This window comes from Pinus tabuliformis, chromosome 3_2, assembly GCF_031772625.1.
Source record: "Pinus tabuliformis cultivar Carrire ecotype Pingquan chromosome 3_2, CPIR1, whole genome shotgun sequence".
NCBI lineage: Eukaryota > Viridiplantae > Streptophyta > Pinopsida > Pinales > Pinaceae > Pinus > Pinus tabuliformis.
The window spans coordinates 245,213,083-245,236,424 of NC_142302.1; the positions used below are offsets into that span (position 1 = coordinate 245,213,083).

Below are 23,342 nucleotides of genomic sequence, written 5' to 3' on the forward strand. Positions count from 1 at the left end.
GCAGTCGCAGCTTCAGTTTCAACAACTTCCTTCAAATTAGGGCAGTCGATATCTTGCAAACCGTCTGTCGGATTGACTTGATTCCACCACCAAAAGTTATGGCTTCCAGAGGAGGTTCAAATGAACCTACAACGAAGATCAAATGAGGAGATCTTTTAGTCCACGCAGGTCAAACTTCACTTTTGTAGTTGCAGCGTCAGTTTCAGCAGCTTCCTTCAAACTAGGGCAGTCGATGTCTTGCAAACCGTCCGTCAAATTGACTTGATTCCACCACCAAAAGTTGCGGCTTCTAGAGGAGGTTCAGATGAACCTACAACGAAGTTCAGATGAGAAGATCGTCTAGTCCACGCAGGTCAAACTTTACTTTTGCAGTTATAGCTTCAGTTTCAACAGCTTCCTTCAAACTAGGGCAGTTGATATCTTGCAAACTGTCCGTCGGATTGACTTGATTCCACCACCAAAGTTCCGGCTTCCAGAGGAGGTTCAGATGAACCTACATCGCAGTTCAGATGAGGAGATCTTCTAGTCCACATAAGTTAATCTTTACTTCTGCAGTTGCAACTTCAGTTTCAGTAGCTTCCGGTGTCACATATGTGAGGGAGGGACCCTTTTCTACGCAGAAGAGAAGAGACTCTTTTCTGCGCAGTAGAGAGAGAGAGAGATGTGATGAGATGAGTGAGTGCAAATGAAGAAAAGTCCTCTTGTATTTATACAGAACTGATGATGTTTGAATAGATGCCACTGTTGGGCTTTTGAGCCTACATGAGTTGTAGGTCGGTTTGATAATAATTCCATAATCAAAGTAAATTCATATCTCCATAAATACTTATCGGAATCGGATGATCTTTATATCAATCCTACACCTCTCGACGAGAGGAATCTAAAAAAAATATTATCAGCCATGAATAAGATGACCCACATGAAGTTTGGCCCTAGTTGCCAATTTTAACAAGAATGCAAAGGACCTCAACTTTATTTTCGCCACAGCTTCCTCCAGAAATATGTACCACCGGAAAAACTCTGAATGCAAACACTGGAAATCACATTGAAAATCGCCTCCAGAAGATTATGGAAGAACCTCTCTAGGGTGGCAGTGAAAGTCCCCCAAAGAAAGGGTGTGTTCTTCGTTCGAAAAACTCGTGCTAAACAACAAGTGACCCAGGTAAGCAACTCGAGCAAATAAGAAGAAATTCGATATGCCAAAGATGTCAAATGAAGAGTGCTGCCTCCATTTTATAGATTTCGTGGAGCCTTTTTCCCTCATTTTTCTCTCCTTTGTGGGTCCCTCACTAAGCCTTCGATTTTCCCTCTCATGCATTTCAAACCATTGGATTAGGGAGTGCATATTTCCTTGTGTGGGTGGCCCCACATGTTACTAACATAATTCCAAAGTAACTTACTTCTAACTCCTAAGTCTTCTAATGAAAATGAAAAGGTACCTCCAAAATTGGCCCCAAAATGTAGAAATTAATCATGTTCCAAAATAATTTAGGAAGGGACATTATAGTCCTCCCCTCCCAAATGTTGCTTGTCCCAAGCAACTTCAGTGCTGGATGCTCAAGTATGTGCTCGCCCTCCCAAGTAGCATCCTCATCCGGTAAGCTCCTCTAATGCACCAAAAATTGCTTGTCCTCAAGCAGTGCCTGAACAAGCGCCCTCTCTGATTGTGGATCCCCACTGTCTTTGTAAACTTCACCAGGGTTCCAATTATGCCATTGGATCGTCCTTGATTGCTGTACTATCCTATAGTGAAGGAGTCCCTCGATACTAGGATCCCAAGCCAACCTGATCAACATGAGGCACCCCTTGCTCCACTCATTATCTTGCCAGATAGGGGAGTTAGAACCAATGTTGCACTAATCGTTATCAGGATTAATTTGGCGCAGGGAAGAAATCGGAAAAAATCATAATAATTGGGAAAAAATCAGTAATAATCGGGAAAAAATCGTTTGGTACAAAAATATTCATTTTTTTTTTCAATTTTTTTAATATCTAAACCATCTACAACATAAAATAAATACATTGACACGTAAATATGATAAAAGAACTAATATATAAGATGTTTAATATCATTTCTAGTGCTAAAATCATACATAACAGTGAATCATGTCCTGAATAGTAAGTCTCGACTCCTGAGTCCCAACTCAACCTCAAAATATCAACAAAAAATATAATAATGTATCTCATATCATGAGCATTAATGTCATATACAATGAAATGAACCAAGTAACTAAAATCTAATACTACTAATTTCCTTTGCCCCTCTAGATGTAGATGTCGGTGGAGTTGGCAGTAAACTCTGTTGTGCTCTAGAAGCTGAAGAACTAGGAGCTATAGGAGGTAGACCATGTCCTTTACTTGTGACAGGGGTAGCTTAGGTCACCTCCTCCTCCTCATTAAAAAATAAATAAATAAAATAAATAATATATATATATATATATATATATATATATTTTTTTTTTTCCCACGGTTTTTTCCAAAAAATAGCGATTTTTTCAAAAAATCAGCTAAAAAAATTTCCGATTAAATCACCCGATTTTATCGCTTTTTTGAAAAAATCGCGATTAAACGATTTAATCGCGATTTTTTCCCGATTAGTGCAACACTGGTTAGAACCCCCCTGTCTACTTGCCAATAAGTAGAGCATCCTGACGATACAACTGAATCCCCATGCACTCTGATTGTGGGCCCCTGAAGATACAACTAAATCCCCATACAAATGAAACCTCTCGTGCATGAGCTCCTCTTGAAATCCTCTTGTTGACCATCATGCCATGATGATGAAGTCTCCCACGCCACCAGTGAATCACGTAAACCCTGTGGAAAATCTAGATGACCCTCTCTCTTGTAGACCCTAGCTCACCCTTACGGGTAGTTGAACCGCTAAGTACTGTGATGCTAGGGCCCCATGCCTAGCATAGCAAGAAACTATCCTGTTGACCTCGTGACACCCTGGTCATCACTAATTGTCTAGCACGCTCGTACCATAACCTCCTCTCACATAACTCTCGGCCACAATCTATGCGATGATCGAGGTTAGGCCCAACCTGCCAAAGCGCCTCAATAGTGCCAGCGCCTATCGCCCCATGGTTGGCCCCAATCCTGAGCAACAATCTGCCTCGCCCTATGGTGAGGGCTTTGGTGACTCCCCATGTGTCTACCTATGAATGAATCAGTTTGCCTGTTATTCTGACCAGGCTCACTGAGGAGTGGAGTATCCCACCAATCCACTGGATCCTTGGATCCCATAACCATACTGGAGGTCCACAACCCCAAATCCTCTTTGCTTACTGTTGTGTTATGCTTCTAGATGTTGGGACCCCTTTATGCCCCGTCTTTGTCTCTTGTAGGTATCCAATAGGTAGACACCGAGCATCAAGAACCCGTGTCGCAAATAACCAACTGCTCTGCACCTGCCAAATCACATAACAAGATCTATTATTTCAGCTCTTGATGATGTGCTCGGGTACTTCCAGAAGCCTCGACATCATCCTATCGGCAAGGATTACCATCCCCTGCACCTCATGCTCCCCCAACGCCTCGAGCTGTCTAGCTGAAAAAGCAACACGCAACTCCCTCTCGGGCGCCCCCCCAAGTGTGAACCCAGGGTTAGAACATATGCTACCTCCACAATCAACCACACCATCCCTAAGCCTATATTTGTCAACTCGTGCACCTACCAAGTGTCTCAACTGTAGAGTCTCCTCCCGACTCATGACACGAGGTGTCTCATCCAACTACCTAAGGTGAGCCTCCCAAGCCCTGTTGCCTGAATGGAGAGTGTCAAGAGGAAATAAACAAACACTCGGCAACTGTAAACAACACCGAAGGAGGATGGGTATGATCAAGAGTCTTCTGAAATGCTCAAGAGTAATCCTACAGACAACCCCCTCTTTGTCTCGGATCTGCTGATAACCCCCTCGAAGCCCTGTCTCCACTAAACATGGTGTCCCGAGATGCTCAACAGTGTCCCCATCGATCCTAGGTGGGCTGCATCCAATGGTACATGTAGCACCCCTGTCCATAGGTCTCCTGGGAAGCAATGCTCCAAGTGCCTGCTGCAGGACATCATCTACCACTGCATACCACCCAGTATCGTCGCACTCCTCAACATGTCACTGTACGCCGCAACCTGTCCCAGTACACCACTGGATCCTCCCGGCTACGGCTATACCATCCTGTATCGTCTTGTGTTCCACTTGTGCCACTGCACCTGTCATTCCCTGCGTGTACTCAATGCGATGTGAGGCACTTCCACTCCACAATGCAGTCCAACATACTACGACACACCCCCATGCATCTGCATGCCCATTTGCAGACCACTGCTCCACGCTAGATGCTCCTACCCATCCCTAGATGTGATGGCCTAAAGTTGTGTCCATATGCGTTGGCCCACACCCGACCTGTATCATCACCTCCACTGTCGCATCACCATGCTCTCCGATGAGGGGATCTCCCTTCCAAATCCTCCCTGAGGGGCCCAAGAAGTGAAACTCTCTCGACACTAGTAGTGATGCCACTGTTGCTCTGCTCCTCGGTGTCCTCTGTGCCCTACACAAGTGTGAGGAATCCCCAACTCCATACAAGGCATTGTCTGGTGGCCTGCCAATGCCACCTCCTCCAACAAACTCCTGCCAAGGTACACTGATCATCCTATGCCCCCACATACGGCCAACATGCCGAGACAACTCATGGAGTCTGCCTGCTCCTCTATCTGCTCGACCTGTCACGGGTGCTATCCAAAACTCTGGTGGGAATATGAGAATGGGGGTGAGTCCAATCATTGGATCTGCCATCCTGCTAATACCATGACCGACCCAATCCGTGGAGTGGTGGGGGTTCCAAGTTGGGTCCCAACGATGATCCAACCCTCGAGCCCCTCTAGCAAACCACAACCCTTGCTGAACTATGCTCCTGATCGTGGATGTATCGAAAAACCTAGTCAGCCCTTTCAGGTACCAACTCAATATCTCTTGCCACCCAACCACATGAAAGGGATCAAATGCAAGAGTCCCCGAGTACATAGCAAGTCCATCATGCGAGTGTTGCGCCCTACGCAACTCATGTCGCCTCGTCTCACTGGCCTGGTCATCATATACAACCTATCTAGGTAACCCAATCAATTTCCCTCTAACGTGCAGAGGTAACCTAACAATATTGCATGCCCCATCTACGTAAGCCTGATGATAGTTACCGTCTGAAAGGACTGCAATTTTGTTGGTTGCCTGCGCATTTATCTACTCCTTGTCGATGGCAGGTCCAATAGATGATTTCCCATCCCCCTCTACCATGGGCACAACAGGAGTCCCAAGTTGTCCCTCCACAAGTAGCTCATCGAGCATAACATCCTCATCTAGCTCACGCTCCTCAAGGTGCTCTCCATACTGTTGTAGGTAGTTGTTGTTTGAGAACTCTGTCACGGATCTGGGTGCCTCTATGCCCATCAACACCTCACTAATGGATGTGTCTCCCAGCTCCTCCCTAATCTGTTGTGGGCTACCATCACCTGAAAATCTGGACACGGTCCTGGACACCTCATCAATGGATACCTCAACAACAGATGGCACCTCATCAACGACAGACACCACATCATCAGATGGCTCTATGGGTGTATGCTCCAATTTCTCCGTCAAGGTGTCAATTGGTGCTATCAAAGAGGTCTCCAACAATGGTGACTCCTATGCTACACTGGGTATATGGATGTGCTCCTCATGAACCTGTGTACCCTCAGCCTCCTCCTCAAGCCCGTGATGTCTAAAACCAGGTCTCCACCAGCAAAATCAACTCATTGACTCACCCTCTAACTGCCCCTGGCTTGCCTGCTCCTTTTTAGGAGATTTGGTGCCCTGATTCTGTCGACTTTCCCCACATGGTGTAGATGGTTCTACTCCCACAGCTTGTGCACCTCTAATGTCTCTACTGTAAGGACAAGGATGGATCTAATCTGAGACCTTCCTCAACTGACCCAACCTCTCATCGTTCCAACAGATTCCACCCCAGAATTCCTGCATACTGAATCTCCCTTGAGCCATGGGTGGTGTAAGGTGTAACCCGTCACTATGCATACGTGCCCAAATCTCCCATGATCTTACTGGTTATCCACAACTGGGCCAAGATCGTGGTCTGATACCACATTATTGTTCCAAAAAGGAAATAACTGTCTTAAACAAGAAAAATACACACACGACACAAAAATATTCAGAAAATAATTAAACATCCATAAAATTGCACCAAAACTTCTCATTTTATTATCAAAGGAGAGTACAATGCATGGGATGTGTGCACCTGGCTTGCCAAGAAAACTAGACAATCCTAGGTGAGAAAAATGTTGCCTGGATGCAAAGGAAAGACTTCTCCTCAATGTTCTGCACTGACCCTAGAAATTCTACAATTGTTGTCTGGAAGAAACCCCTGTTTGAGCATCCAAAAGTGCTCAAAAAATTCCGCTAAATTAATCTTGAGCTCTCCACCAAAAACCCAGAAAAAACCCATAAAGGGTTCGGCCTATCTCCAAGCCAAAGTCGAACCCACAAAATGGTGCAAATTTCCCGGCTAACTATCGATTCGCCCTGTTATAAGAATTAGGATTTTAAGCCCGAATATCGTCCGGAAAATTCTGAAATTTTAACCACGGACTCCTCTTAGAAAACCCTGAAAACCCCAGAAATGGTTTGGCCGGATTATGACCTTCCAAAATCGACCCCCAAAAAGCCCTACGCCCTCTAGAACTGCTGAAACACACTGATTGTTAATACTCCAGCAAAATCTTCCCCAAACACTCCGGAAAGGTAGCAATCGCCTCCACCAATGCTTCACTTATCTCTCCCAACAAGGATTGACCTTAATGGTTGAGTCTCCACCTCCCACGTGTGTCCAATCTCTGTCATTTGCGCTGGCCCAGGAAGTGTGAAATCTCCACTGAATAAAGCTATCACCTTCAACCCAAAAACTCACCCAAGTGACCACCAAATCACCAAAGCTTCCCTCCCAGAATTTCTCTCAACAATAGCACCTTTGAAGAAGGCAAAGGACCTCAACTCGTTTTCCCCACTGCTTCCTCCAAAAATACGCACTACCGGAAAAACTTTAAATGCAACTGCTGGAAATCACATTGAAAATAACCTCCAGAAAATTATGGAAGAACCCCCTAGGGTGGCACTTGAAGTCCCCGAAGAAAGGGTGAGTTCTCTGCTTGGAAAACTCGTGCTAAACAGCAAGTGACCTGGCTAAGCAACTCGAGCAACTAAGAAGAAATTCGATATGCCAAAGATGTCAAATGAAGAGTGCTGCCTCCTTTTTATAGATTTCGTGGAGCCTTTTTCCCTCCTTCGTGGGTCCCTCACTAAGCCTTCGATTTTCTCTCTCATGCATTTCGAACCATTGGCTTAGGGAGTGCATATTTCCTTGTGTGGGTGGCCCCACATGCTACTAACAAAATCCCAAAGTAACTTACTTCTAACTCCTAAGTCTTCTAATAAAAATGAAATGGGCCCTATCACCTCCAAAATTGGCCCCAAAATATAGAAATTAATCATGTTCCAAAATAATTTAGGAAGGGAAAATACATATTTCTTACTTGTATCTGGTTTTCCTATTTCATATTTTTCAGATTTATATTTGTGATATTTACATGTAGGTTGCAGCATCAAAGATAACTGCAAATCCACCTTCTGGTTTTGCCTTGGTGAGGCCTCCAGGTCATCATGCTGTACCAAGAGGACCCATGGGGTTTTGTGTCTTTGGCAACATAGCTATAGCAGCTCGATATGCCCAACGTGTACATGGGCTACAACGTGTGTTAATCATTGATTTTGATGTTCATCATGGAAATGGGACAAATGACACTTTCTATGAGGATCCCAATATTTTCTTTATATCCACACATCAGGTAGTCTTTTTTCTTTGATCTTTTCTTGTTTCTGTAATACTTTGTGATTACTGTTGTTCCTTTGGTACAGAATGTTCTTCTAGTATACCCTTGTATGTCCAAAATCCTATAAATTAAAGGACACGATTTAAAAAGAAAACAACCTTATTTATTTTTTAAAACAGAAGATTTCACTCCAAATAACAACTTACAAAAAAATAGTCTGAATGGATCGTTGTACGAGAATCCTTTTTATAATACACAAGTTATCAATAAGGCAATAACCTGTATAGATTGGCTACATGCAATTGAGACGACTAGAGAGTGCATAACCAGCTGAAGTAATTAGAAGCTAGCAGTGAATCAATTACGAGTAAGAGGTTAAACATAGTAAATTATACACTACAAATTTGTTATTCATGAAGACGATGTACTGGAAGTAACTAGGAAGTCTATCTATTTGTTAGTTTCTGATATTGGCTAAGAAATTACAGAACACATGCAGTTTTCGGACAACTTAAGAGGCCAGCTGCTGTAATGGTTAGAGTGAGGCTGACTTAAGTTGGGATCTGCTGTGAATTTATTTGCTTGGAATGTGTTGGAGTGGCTGATGAATGAGTGCATACTAGTGGAAATATGTTAGAGAATATCAATGGATGCTAATAACAAATTTAGGAAAAGATGGTAGAATATGTGATGGAAGCAGCCCTCCTTTTAACTAACCTCAACCTTGAACTAGGCAGCTTTGGGCTCACCTTTTGCATATGGTGGTTTAGAACAATATTGCTGCCACCATGCCTTCTTCTCAGTATGTCAGTTCTGGCATGTAACGATTCTTTCAATCTGTTAAGTTTAGAACCAAATTAAATCTTTGTAAGATTTAAACTACGACTTCTCTTCCGAAGTTCTCTGTTTGAACTTTTCCTCTCTTTTTTTTACCCCAGTGGAGTAATGTATCAACTCGTAAAGCTGTTTCAAAAATCTGATTCTTTGTTTACTCTGTGCAGCATGGCAGTTATCCTGGCACTGGGAAAATGGAAGAAGTGGGAAAGGGACCTGGTGAAGGGACAACTTTGAACCTGCCTTTGCCTGGAGGCTCTGGTGATCAGGCCATGTCAGCTGTTTTTGAAGAAGTCATTGTGCGTGTTGCTCAAAGATTCAAACCAGATATAATTATGGTATCTGCTGGGTCAGTACTTACCCATAATCCTATCCATCAATATATACTCGTCTTGGATGTATGCACCCTGTTAGTTGATAGTATACCTAGAAGCAATGTAATTCTTTTTTCATTGCATTAGTGCTTTTGCCATGTTGCAACCCAGATCTTCACTAAAAAAGGAAAATTAAATGATCAATTAATTGATGGACGTGTTGCTAATTTTGTGTCAACTCAGGATCATTAATAAAAGTTCTAATCATAGTGAAACATATATACCCCAAGTCACAAGGACCCTGGACTAAGTCTAGTGGGCTTGGATATAGGGAGAGCCAAGGCTCAAATCTCGTGAAATACATGTAGGGATAGGAAAACTATGTTAATCAAGAGGATACCATGTGACATGTTACCACCTAAACTAGCATCCCTGTGAAAAGTCCCAACATTGGTGCTAGCTTAGGGCAAGATGGGAAATGCACCAGTGTCACTTTAGTACAATTTTCCCTTCACATTAGGCCAGCTCCTAGAAGCTAAAGGGGGTAAACCTATTTGATTAAATAAACCTTTTAGTAAATTAATTGCCATGCAATCTTATGATTTACTTCAAATAATCCACAAATGTGTAATGATGAGATGCACAAGGATTCCAATAAGTGAGGAAATAGTTCAAAGGAAACCAATTAAAAACAATAGCCTGAACCGCCAATATATCCACTCGAGGAAGAGGGTTATGAGCTAGTGGATGCATGTGCTAAATCTGATATGAAAGATGAATAATGTAAGCAGCTTCAGATCTGCAATTAGATGATTATCACTCAATGACTAAAACTTAAAACAAGCACAACGCACTTTTAAGCTACTTTAGGACACAAATATAACCAACTACCCTAAATCAATGGTGCAAAATGTGCTTTGATTATGAATCAATTATATGCTAAAACAAGGAAAAGCTTAGGGCTCTTCACAACTTGTAAATCTGTTTTAAAATCAAATAATGCAGAAATTTCAGATTTGAAGTGAAGAAATTGTTGATTGTTCAAGTGCAATAGATACAAGCACTAATTTCTGAAAAACTGATAATTACTTCTAATGATGTAGATATTCTTTTAGCACTTCCAGTTTATCATTAAGAAAATTACACTTCCGAAATTCAACCATAAATTTGCAAGGACAGTAGAGATCACAATGCAGAAAGAGAACACGAGATTTATCCTAGGAAAACCCACTTGGGAGAAAAACCCAGCAGCCTTTTTCTTAGAGAAATTCTTCAATTCAACAAGAGATACACCCAATTCTACTAGTCAATATGATAGTTAAACTGACCTACAATACAATGGTCAAACCTTGTCAAACTTCCCTCTTGTCGAGCCCAACAAACTTAGCCTTGTCTGATCTTCCTAGGACGAATTTCAGCCTCCCATGGACTGCCCAGAAATTCAACCCTTCTACCCAGAATATACTGCCCAGAATTCTGGCCCTGATACCCAGAAACTGCTGCCCAGAAGTTCAACCTGCTGCCTAGAATATGCCCAGAAATTCACATGTACAAAGTCAAAGAGAGAGATACTTGGGATGAATTCACCCTTCTTCGTCCTTCTCCTTCTTCTCGCTTGGATGCCCAAAATATATCTTGCTGTGCGAGAGATCAATTGGTGTATTGTGGAGGGAGTCGAGTGCCTGATATATAGTGTTCTGCCTGTTCGAATGGGTATCTCTTCACTAGGGCCGACTTGACTTGAAGGAGGGTTGACTTGACAAGTTTGAAGCCAAAAATTCAAAATTCAAAATTCAAAAATTTCTCTTTTGAAACTGACATGAAGAACATGTCTTATATTAATTATTTCAAGGGATAATCAATAAAAATGACATGAAGAACATCCCTTACATTTTCATTTATATTTCAAGGACTAAAATATTAATTATGAAGATGGACCATAGCTACAAAATTCAACACTCCCTCTTGTTGAAATTTGGCAGCTTAGGGAGAAATTGCCTCCATTAGAGAGCCTTCCTCATCTAGAGGGGCTCCTACTAGCCCTTGGAAGAATTTAATTTGGTCAAAGAAAAATATTATTTTTAAGGTGAAACTCACATGTGCACAAAAGTACAAGTCGGCTTGGCCAAGCTAATTCGACCCCTTGAATCTCATATAAATAGACCTCATGTCACATCACTTTGGAGCATCATTGCACAACTCATTCTTCTCTTTCATTGGTTCATTCAACTCTGAAATTGTAGGTTCATCTTCACATGTGTGAAGGAGAGAGAGGATTTTCTGTTGACCGAATTTATCTTTTTCTTTGGGACTTTGACCAACATTGACTTTTTGGACTTGGAGCTTGGTTTGACTCAAATTTTCTGATTTTTTGGAAGGCCGAGTTGACTGGGCGGTTGATAGAACTTTTGCAGGGCACATTGACAAGTGTTGACAAAAATTGCAAACCTAGGGTTTCCGCAGGTTAAAGTTTGACTTTGACTAGATTTGTTGGCACTGTTTTGGGACTTTTGTGACTGAATTTTGACCAGCTAGGAAGGCCACATCTTTTGAATGTTGACCAAGCTGATTTGGAGGAGGTTTGACAACTTTGACTGTTGACTGGTTAGGGCTACTATTGCTGCTGTTGACTTCGACCATAATTGCAAATTTGACTTGTTGACTAGATTTGACTTTTGGGCTCATATTTTGGATATTGCTTAGTTGATTCTTGGATAAGACAAATATTTGACTTTGACTCATTGTTGATGAATTGAAACATTGTGTCTTTTTGTTGAACATTTGATGACAATCTATTAGAAGAATGTTGAAAGGGGTTTCCCCTTTTCGTAGTTTTTCCCTAGTCTTTGTTGAAAACCTATGTAGCTATGTCCGACATTTTGCATTGGCAAATATGAGGAAATTATTTTTTGTCATCCTACAAGTCAGCCTCATTAACTTCTTCAAGTCGGCTCCATTAGGGCTAATTGGCCGACATGAAACTCATATGAAAGGGACATCATTGGAACTCATTTCAGCATCGAATCATCACAAGTTCGGTTGCAATTTCAAACGGTATCTCCACACTTGCGAAGGATAGATAGAAGAGTTTTCAGCTGCATTGACTTTCTCTTTAAGGCTATGTTGACCGTGTTTTTGACTTGGGAAATTGGCATTTGATTTATATCTGATCAGGTCTCCTTGGAAGATTGAATACCTCAAAAGTTCATTGATTCTTTGAAACTGAAATTTCGCTCCAACATTGTGACATTGACCTGAGTTGACCACATCACTTGGCTATGTGAAAATTCCTAGACTCGGAGGAACCCCTACTGCAACAAATATGAATGTACTTCACCTACTTGATTTTTAATATACATTAATCAAGTTATTCTTCTGAATACTGAAGAAAATTACTTCTGCAACCTACACTAATTAAATATTTGATCTCATGAAACAAAAAACAGAGCAAAGAACAAGATACATAGGACACACTTATTTTTGGACACAATAGTCCTCGGAAAAACCCAATGCGGGAAAATCGATGCAGCAGCTATGAGGGTTTATTATTATAGAGGAGAAATATCTGAATACAAATCATATAGCAATCCTTTACAGAGAAAACACTGGCGGAAAATCTGAGTGAGTTTTACCTCACTACACCCGACAGAATTCCGGTTGATTTGACACAAGACTGGCTAACCCCAGCTATTTCTGCGTTGGCTCTACATCAGCCCTGCGTCACCTTCTCTGCCCTTTGCGTCAGCTCTACGGTTGTTCTAGTAGTTCCTGGTAGTTTCAACAGTTCCCGGCAGTTTCCGTTGTTCCAGCAGTTCTGGATTCTACATGACAGGTAGCTTTTCTATGTCAGCGCTCCCGGCTATTGCGCTGCCTCTGTGTCATCTCTCCCGACTGTTCCGGCAGTTCCCGATAGTTCCCGCAGTTCTGGATTCTACGTGACAGGCAACTTTTCTGCGTCAGCTCTCCCAGCTATTGCGCTGCCTCTCTGCAAGCTCTCTCCACCTCTCTGTTCTGTATTTTCTAGAAAGTCCTCCCAAATTCTCTGTGCTCCTCAGCTGCAAGATCTCCCCAATCTATTTTCCTCGTGAGAACTTCTCACCTCAAAAAATCAATTTCTTCAATCTCTCTATGTGTGTTTTCAAATGAACCCCAAGCCTCCATTTTATACTTTTCCTGTTGAGTCTTCAACGATCGAGATTAAGTCGCTAATCAACGGCTAGGATTAAAACATGACTTGATCTGCCTTCTAGATCATTTTCACTCATATTTTGATTAATACCCATTAATATTTTAATTTCCCTAAGTTTAGACTTAGGAACCCCATTAAAAATATTAATTATTTTAATAAAATACAATCCCGGTGGAATTTCACCAAACGGTTTCTGAGTTATTTAGAACTCATGTGCCTTAGCCTCTCCACCATTTTTCAAGTCTAGAACACTTCCGATGCTACAACTAACACTCCCTCTTAGCGAGGAGAGTGCTCTAGCAACAATGTCCAACTGCATGTTGCTCTGTCTTTGAAGCACCTCTTTTCCACACTTTTGCTGCCACCAGCACTATGCTTCTGCTGCTACTGTATTGCTGCCCATGACACTGCCACTGCCACTGCTGCATCTGTATTACAGCTCGCTCTCAAATGTTGCATTTGCTTGTTGATTTGGGGTAGCATCGAATGTGCTCTAGCCATGAAAATTGGTGGAGAGGCTAAAGCACATGAGATCTCCAAGGCTCAAAAATGGTTTGGGCAGATTCTACCCGATTTAGGAGATATTAAAATAATTAATACTTTTAATGGAGTTCCTAAGTCTAAACTTAGGAAAAATAAAATATTAATGGGTATTAATATAAAACTGGGTTAGAAGGTTCTAAAAGACATGGATCAAGCCAAATCTAATCTTAGCCGTTGATTAGAGATGTAATCTCGATCGTGGAAGGAACAATAGGAAAAGTATGAGACGAGGCTTGAGGGTCAGTTGGAAAATACACCAGAGTGATTAGTCATTCAATTTTCTAGAGCGGGGTTTGCTAAGAGAAATCGAATCAGTGATCAGTTGCAGCGAGGGGCAGTGAGTACGAGATAGAGAGGCAAAGATAGTGCCGAGAGACCAACGCAGAAGTAGAGAGAGGCAGACACTGAGCTAGAGGGAGCCACACAGAGGCAAAAGGGATTGCACAGAGGCCAGAAGGGCCTACGTCATCCACAAAGAGGTTGCAGGGGTGACGCAGAGGGCCGTAGAGGCTGCGCAGTGCCTCAGAGGGTTGACGCAGAGGGTTTTGGGCTGACGTAGAGGCCAAGTGGTCTGACACTGAGCTTCATGTTGATTTGGGGTAGCATCGGATGTGCTCTAGCCACGAAAATTGGTGGAGAGGCTAAAGCACATGAGATCTCTGATACCCAACAATGGTTTGGGAAAATTCTAAACAGTTTGGGAGATATTAAAATAATTAATACTTTTAATGGAGTCCATAAGTCTAAACTTAGGGAAATTAAAATATTAATGTGAATTAATATAAAACTGTGTTAGAAGGGTCCAAAAGTCATGGATCAAGCCGGAGTTAATCTTAGCCGTTGATTAGGGACTTAATCTTGGTCTTTGAATTGTCAATGAGAAAAGTATAAGAGGAGGCTTGAGGGTCAGTTGGAGAACACACCGAGTTGATCAAGAATTCAATTTTCTGGGGCAGGGCTTGCTGAGGAAATCAAAGGAGTGATTAGAGTTGTAGTTGAGGGGCAGTGAATACAGAAGCATAGAGGTAGAGAGGGTACCAGGAGCATCAACGCAGAAGCCGGGAGAGAGGACGTAGAGCCAGCTAGAGGCCACACAGAGCCAGTCATGGCCCACGTAGAGGCAGCCAGGAGTTGCGCAGTGCCAGACAGAGCCAGCGTAGGTGATGCAAAGGCTCTAGAAGCTGACGCAGGGCCTCCAGAGATTGACACAGGGCGAGTTGGGGTGACGCTGGGGTGACGCTAGGCCAGAGAGGCTGACACAGTCCCTAGAGGCAGACGCTGGAGATTTCGTGGCGCAGATTGGAGCTGAGAGCTATGGGATTGTTCATCCGGGGTTTTAGCTAGAATATCTCTCTTCGAATGAGAGGTAATACTGCCGAGATCATTCTTTGTTGGGTGAGCCGGTTTGGCACCCAGATTGTATTATGACACTGCTTAATAATAAAACCCTCAGATAGCTGCATCGGTTTTCCCGCATTGGGCTTTTCCAGGGACATTTGTCCAAAAACAACGGTGTCACTTATGTGCTTGTTTTTCCTTCAGTTGATGGTCTGTAATGTGTTGAGTATGTACTTGTATTTATTTTCAGTACTTACATGGTAAATAACTTGTTAATTAAACATAACAAGTAGGCAGAAATAAATCAGAAAGTACATGAAGGATTTCTCACAGTTAGACTTAGAAATTCCAACACTTCAGATTGTGCTGGAGAAGGTTTCGTGGGGTAGACTTTCTGAATATCTGCTTCTGAATAGAGAGGTATTACTGCCGGATTATTTTCTCTGTCGGGTGAGCCAGTTTGGCACCTAGTTGTACTCAGAAAGACTGCATAATAAAATAACCCTCAAAATTGTTGCACCGATTTTCCGAAGTTGGGTTTTTTCGGGGACGAGTTGTCCAAAAATAATGGTGTCACCCAATTTGGGTTTTTCGGGGACGAGTTGTCCAAAAATAACGGTGTCACTTGTGTGTTTGCTATTTCTTTCAGCTATTGATCTGTAGACAGTTGAGACTGTATTGTGTTTATTTCAGTGTTTATATGTTTAAATAACTTGTTCGTAATTAACAAGTAGGAGAAATAAACCAAAGAATACAGATAAAATTCCTAACAGGTAATGCTTAGAAATTTCAACATGGTATGAGAGCGTGGTTGCAGATCACAGGAGAGCTGATGGCACCAGCCGAATCAGAGCATTTGTAGCAGAAACAACTGTCCCGAGTGGCAAAAGTTGTTTCTTGTAGAAAACGGCAGAGAAGGGTTGACGCAGAGGGACTGCGTCATCAATTTGTGCCAGAGAGAGGCCAGTGCAGAGGCTGAGGAGGGCAGAAAAGGCTCACGAAGAGCCACGCAGAGACCAGGAGGGTTGATGCAGTTGGCTAGGGGAGCATTTCAACTAGTGCCGGGATTGTGCAAAGCCTAGAGGCTTAGTTCTTCAGTTGCTGGGGCATAGGACGTTGTGGGTAGATTGCAGGGAGTGAAGCTGGTGGGGTGTTGTTGGTGCTGTGACAGAACAATAACTAACGGGGAAAAGCCGAGGTAGACGAAGTCGCTACCTAGGCAGATTTCTAGCCAAGAAATCCAGATCAGTGTTGCAGGTGCATAGGAGATCGGAGAGAGGTGTGACTCAACGGTTGGCAGGTGGATTTCCAGGAGGGAAATCGAGACTCAGAGGGATTCTAGCAGAGAACTTCCAGATGGGAAGTAGAGACTCAGAGGGAGTCGAAGAGAGAACTTCCAGAGGGAAGTAGAGACTCGGAAGAGTCGAAAGGAAGAGTAGAGAGATGGCCATGAATGGACTGAGGGATCAGAACACGTTGGACGGGGTGTCCAACTTTGTCGTCTGGAAGGCCAGGATCCTATCCATTCTAGATAGACATCGCATCGAGGCCTTCGCCTTGAGAACAATGGCTATCCCAGTTGACCCAGCTGACAATAAAAAGTCTGAGGAAGCAATGGCCAAGGCGAAATGTATAATCCTTGATGGGGTCAAGGATCATGTGGTCCAACATATTTCCGAGAAGAAGATGGCAAAGGAAATGTGGGACACCTTGAAGACGTTGTACCACCATACTTTCATGCAGAGGAAGATGTTACTAGAGAATCAATTGCGGTCATACCAGATGCAGAAGGGGGAGCATATAGGTCATTTTTTTGACAGATTGAAGGAGATCCGGGACCAATTGATTTCCATAGGGGCCACCCCGAATCAGGAGTTGATGGTGAGGACCACCCTAAACGTAGTCTCCGAGGAGTGGGAGATATTTGTCTAGAGTATTCTAGGCAGGGCAAATCTTCCAGATTGGGAAGAATTGTGGGCAGCTCTTCACCAAGAAGAGATCAGATGGCTGTCCAAGATAGGAAGTAGCAGCAAAGGACTCTGGATCAAGAAAGAGGAGGAAGAGGATGCAGCTCTGGTATCTGTGGGGAGGCAGGAGAAGAGGAAGAAAAAGGACCTCTCCAAGATAAAGTCCTTCAACTGTGGCGAACTGGGGCATTATGTGAACGAGTGTTTGAGGAAGAAGAATAAGGGAGAGGCGTCTGACTCCAAGGCAGTGCCAGCGAAGGCAGAAAAGGAGGTAGAGGAGGATGACGAGTGTGCCATGAGTGCTCATGTACCTCTAGAGAAGAGGTGGGGAGACATTGAGCTGTAGTCAAGAAGACTACAGGCGCTGAGGGATAGGATCCTTGAGGTACCCAAACTCTTAGATTATACCTGGCTATGGGAGCCCTGAAGTGAAAGTAGCAGGATGACGGATGTCGGTAGAAACAGATGCAGATGAAGTAGTAGAGAGTGCTACAGTGCAGTAGTCCTGGGCAACGCAGAGAGGGTTGCAGTAATGTGAGAGGCACAAAGGAGGTTGCAGCAGTGCAGGATGGCACAGAGAGGTTTGCAGCGGTGTGAGAGGCAAGGAGTTGTTGCAACAATGCAGAGGTAGTAGAGGGAGCACGATATAGTGGCAAAGAGAGCTTCAACATCGAGAGTGTTTCTAGCCTGACGGGGATGTCAGTAGTTGGGTGGATCAGTTACTTCTCAGTAACTAAGTTGTAGTGGAATAACAGTTGGCAGTAGCACGATGCAACATGATGAGAGGGTTTGCACTGCAGATGCAGTGTTGGGAGAAAGAACCAGCAGCTGCATGGATGCAGTAGTGGCAGTGGAAGGGCCATGGGCAGTAGTACAGGATGCAGCAGTGCAGAGGATGTTGGGCAGGGAGGCCTAGCATTAGCATAGGTATCGGTGCCATCTAATCAGAGTGATGCTTAGTGTGGAGTATTACTAGTGCACAGTGCTCGCTAAGAGGGAGTGTTGATTTGGGGTAGCATCGGATGTGGTCTAGCCATGAAAATTGGTGGAGAGGCTAAGCACATGAGATCTCCAAGACCCAGAAATGGTTTGGGCAGATTCTACCCAGTTTAGGAGATATTAAAATAATTAATATTTTTAATGGAGTTCTTAAGTCTAAACTTAGGAAAAATAAAATATTAATGGGTATTAATATAAAACTGGGTTAGAAGGTTCTAAAAGACATGGATCAAGCCAAATCTAATCTTAGTTGTTGATTAGAGATGTAATCTCGGCCGTTGAAGGACCAACAAGAAAAGTATAAGAGGAGGCTTGAGGGTCAGTTGGAGAATACACCAGAGTGATTAGTCATTCGATTTTCTAGAGTGGGGTTTGCTAAGAGAAATCGAATCAGTGATCAGTTGCAGTGAGGGGCAGTGAGTACGAGACATAGAGGCAAAGATAGTGCCCAGAGACCAGCGCAGAAGTAGAGAGAGGCAAACGTTGAGCTAGAGGGAGCCATGTAGAAGCAGAAGGGACTGCGTAGAAGCCAGAAGGGCCTGCGTCATCCACACAGAGGCTATAGGAGTGACGTAGAGGGCCGTAGAGGCTGTCCAGTGCCTTAGAGGGTTGACGTAGAGGGTTTCAGGCTGACACAGAGGCCAGTTGGTCTAACGCTAGGCTTCAGATTTTGCTGGAGAGGGTTTCGTGGGGAAAACTTTCTGAATATTTGCTTCCGAATAGAGAGGTATTACTGCTGGATTATTTTCTCAGTGGGGTGAGCCAGTTTGGCACCGAGTTGTACTCAGAAAGACTGCATAATAAAATAACCCTCAAAATTGCTGCACTGGTTTTCCCATGTTGGGTTTTTCCGGGGATGGTTGAGACGGTATTGTGTTTATTTTAGTATTTATATGTTTAAATAACTGGTTCGTATTTAACAAGTAGGAGAAATAAACCAGAGAATACAGATAAAATTTCTAACGGGTAATACTTAGAAATTTCAACATTGCTATGCTGTTAGCACTACCACTGCTAACACCGCATTCGTACTGCAACTCAGTTGCTAAGAGAAGCAACTGAAAATCATCTAAAATTTGTTGAACTTAACTGTGTTCAGTATAATACCATGAATGTTGGAATCTGACTGCTACTAGTCTCTGACCCTCTAAATCTTCTGCGCTGCTACTGACTTCTGCACTGTGAAATCTACACTGCTCCCAACCTTGCTTTGCGCTGATCAGTCTTTGATCTCCGACTACTGCATCTATCCTCCAAACAATCCACTGCATCTTTTGACACTAAGTCCATCTCGCCATTGCTGAATCTTGGGCTCTTGTACAAAGGAATTGATCCAAGAGGTGGACTCCTCAAGGATCCTACCTGTCTGTAGCTCGTTCAAACTACAACTCTAAAACTACCCACCTCCCTCCTGGAGATGTGGATGCCATCTCTGCCAAATGTCGAATGACCTTCTCTCTCCTCTACACAGCACTAGATTGGCCTATGCACTCCCTGCTGGAGCTTGTAGATCTGCCCCTCTGCTGTTGTTCAGCAAGTGAAGATTCAGACTCCTTGCATGAAAGTCCTCTAAGGAGAAAATTCCCCTTCTACATGTCTTCGTTCTTTTCCAGCGGATTTCTGCCCCGGCAGAAATTGCCCCCTTCAAGGACAACGATGAGGCTCTGCGTCACTCCCTTTACCTCTGCAAACTCACGCATTGGAAATCGTACCTCTCTGTCATCTCACTCAGAGAGGGATTTCCTCGGATCTTCTTCCCGGCAAGGACTGCACAATCCCTTCAAGGGGTTTCGAATAGTTGCCAAGTGTAGCTTTTGGCCTCACTGCTCAGCACTAGATCTTCTCTTCATGTTTCAAAATCAATGCTCTGATAGCATGTGAAAAGTCCTAAACTCGAAGGAACCCCTACTGCAGCAAATCTGAATCTATTTTACCTACTTGACTTTTAGTATACATTAATTAACTTATTCTTTTGAATACTGAAGGAAATTACTTCTGCAGCATACACTAATTAAATATTTGATCTCATGAAACAGAAATCAGAGCAAAGAACAAGATACATAGGACATACTTATTTTTGGACACAATAGTCCCCGGAAAAACCCAATGTGGGAAAACCGGAGTAGAAGCTCTGAGGGTTTATTATTATGTAAGAGAAATATATGAATACAGAGAAAATACTGGCGGAAAATCTGAATGAGTTTTACCTCACTTCACTTGGCAGAATTCTGGCTGATCTGACACAAGACTGGCTAACCCCGACTTTTTTGTGATGGCTCTGCTACGTCAACCCTGTGTCACCTTCTCTGCCTTCCGCGTCAGCTCTTCTAGCTGTTCCAGCAGTTCTAGTAGTTCCTGCCAGTTCTGGTAGTTCCCGCCAGTTCCGGCTGTTTCGGTGGTTCCCATCTGTTCCGACAATTCTGACAGTTCTGGATTCTGTGTGACAGGTAGCTTTTCTGCATCAGTTCTCTCGGCTACTGCGCTGCCTCTCTGCAAGCTCTCTCCGCCTCTCTGTTCTATATTTTCTGGAAAGTCCTTCTCTCGAATTCTCTTTGCCCTTCAGCTGCAAGATCTCCCCAATCGATTTTCCTCCTGAGAACGTCTCACCTCATAAAATCAATTTCCTCAAACTCTCTGTGTGTGTTTTCAAATGAACCCCAAGCCTCCATTTTATACTTTTCCTATTGAGTCTTCAATGGCCGAGATTAAGTCTCTAATCAATGGCTAAGATTAAAACATGACTTGATCCACCTTCTAGATCATTCTCACCCATATTTTGATTAATACCCATTAATATTTTAATTTCCCTAAGTTTAAACCTAGGAACCCCATTGAAAATATTAATTATTTCAATAAAATACAATCTGAGTGGAATTTCACCAAACGGTTTCTAGGTTCTTTAGAACTCATGTGCCTTAGCCTCTCCACCTATTTTCAAGGCTAGAGCACTTCTGATGCTACCAAAAACTAAGAGGCTAAGGATTTGACCGAGATTCTTTCACTGGTATGTTGACTTTTTTGTGGTGGATTCAAGACAAAATTTCGGCTTCTCATTATAGTGACCTTAGGGCTAAATTTCAGCCTTATTGTGCAGACTTCATTCATTTGACAGAAGTTGACTTTTTCTCTCTATTGACCAACTTTGACTGGTACTTTGTTGAGATCTGATTTGGATTTATTGGAATATTATTGATGTACTTTTGATGGATAGAATCTCTCTCACAAGGAAAGAATTTTGGTTGGGTTTTTCCCTACCTGAGAGCCTAATCTTCATGTCTCTTGTCTATTTCTTATTGTTCATTCTCTACGGTGATCTCTATTTACTGCTCTTATTTAAGAATTGAACGGTTGAAGTTTTTCAAGTATAGCTACTTGATGGTTGAAGTATAAAGAAAGAATTGATTGCATCATTAGAAGCAGTTATCAATTGTCAAAATTATTCTAGTCCTTCCTACACTAGAATTTCAACATGGTATCGGAGCTTTGGTGAAGAAAAAGAGCAGAGAGATCATCTTGAAGAGCACTTGAAGGGCATTTAAAAGGTACTTTAAAGAGTTTTGGGTTTTGTCCTCTTTTGTGACCAACAATCTTCATCGTGAATTCTTTCATGAAGACTGAAAGAAAGCTTGAAGGAGCTACTAACTATAGGGCATGGAAGGCTAATCCTTGAAAGAAACAAAGTTTTGGGAATTGTTATTGGTAAAGTTACTGAACCATCTAGTCAACCAAGAAAGGAGAAGTTTCATGGCGATGGTATTTTGGCAAGGAGAATCATATTGGATTCTGTTAGGGATCATTTAATTCCCTATATTGCAGAACATAAGACTGCTAAGGCTATGTATGATGCTATTATTGGATTGTATACCATTAATAATGTGAATCAATCCATCAATCTAAGAGGACAGCTTCGTAATATCAAGATGAAAAAGAATGACACAATGGCATCATATTTTGTCAAGATATCTCAAATAAGAGACCAACTCAAAGCCATTGATGAAGAAGTATCTGATAAGGAATTGGTAGCTGTAGCCTTGGGTGGTCTTCCTAGATCTTGGGATTCGTTTGCATTAGGTATTAGTGCAAGAGAAAATGCTCCAACCTTTGACAAGTTATCGGTAGCATGTACTCAAGAAGAATCAAGACTCTTTTCTAGAGGAGACATTGAAGATCCAAGTATAGAAGCATTTGCAGCCCATGCTAAAGGAAATAAGAAGAAACCAAATTTTGGCAAGTTTCAAAGAAGTGTTGGTAAAAAAGAAGGTCCTAGATCTACTCCAAAGAAGGAATCTACTTCACAAAGAAGACCTCCTCCTCCCTCTCAAGATAGAAGAGATAGAAGAGATGACAGAGATGGAAGAGAGAAATGATCTATCAAATGTTCAATGCTTTCGTTGTCAAGCCTATGGCCACTATCAAGCTCATTGTCCTCAAAAGAATCGAAGAGATGACTATGAAAGGAATGATGATTGTAAAAGAAGAGGAAGGTATCATGCATCTGTTATTGATCTGAATGAGCCATCTTCAAAGAGGAGGCATAGGAGACATGATTCTGAATCTAAATACTCATTTATTTGTGCTCTTACAGGTTCCATTGAAAATCATGATGAAATTTGGCTTGTGGATAGTGATGCTTCTAGGCACATGACTCGAATCTGTGACCATCTATCTGAATTGACTGAAAAGATGTTTATCCAAAAGGTTGAGATGGAGATAATGGAAAATATGAAGTCAAGGGAATTGGTACATCATCCTCTCAATTAGAATCTGGAGGTAATGTATCTATTAACAATAATTTATATGTTCCTGGTTTGAAGAAAAATGTGTTGTCCATATCATCTCTTGAAGTCAAAGGATATAGAGTTTCTTTTGTTGATGGACAAGTCTTATATGAAAAAAAAATGCATCTTTGGAAACTGCTAGAGGCATTGGGGTACTAATTGGAGGGCTATATAGCCTCCATGGTCACTCAATCGAAGCTCTTCTTCACAACACTACTGTACTTAGTGAGATTTGACATCGAAGGTACGCTCATATGCACTACAAAGCTTTGGGAAGATTGAAATATTTTGTTAAAGGTGTACCTGAACTTAAAAGTAGACGATGGTAGAGTATGCAAAGTGTAATATCCCTAATTTTATTTTCCACATTAGAGACACTTTTAGAAAAAGGGAGACATTTCCAGCATTGGGACTTAGGAGGAAAAAGGAAAATTGCAGCCTTAGTGGAGAATGGGGACCATAAGGAGAGAAAATTCGACCCAAGAGGAAATTCGCACTAGTGAGAAG

General features: G+C 42.5%; 1 protein-coding gene across 7 annotated transcripts in view; it reads left to right on the forward strand.

Moving 5' to 3' along the window:
- Positions 1-23,342, forward strand: part of HDA14 (histone deacetylase 14) — a 459,743-nt gene that overhangs the window by 393,120 nt on the left and 43,281 nt on the right. For 5 of the 7 annotated variants that reach the window (XM_089416192.1, XM_089416193.1, XM_089416194.1 and 2 more), the window contains 2 exons: positions 7,637-7,888; positions 8,875-9,056. In XM_089416192.1, coding sequence (XP_089272318.1) covers positions 7,637-7,888; positions 8,875-9,056 — 434 coding nt within the window. The remainder of the gene's footprint in view (positions 1-7,636; positions 7,889-8,874; positions 9,057-23,342) is intronic. The other 2 variants (XM_089416198.1, XM_089416197.1) reach the window with 1 other exon arrangement.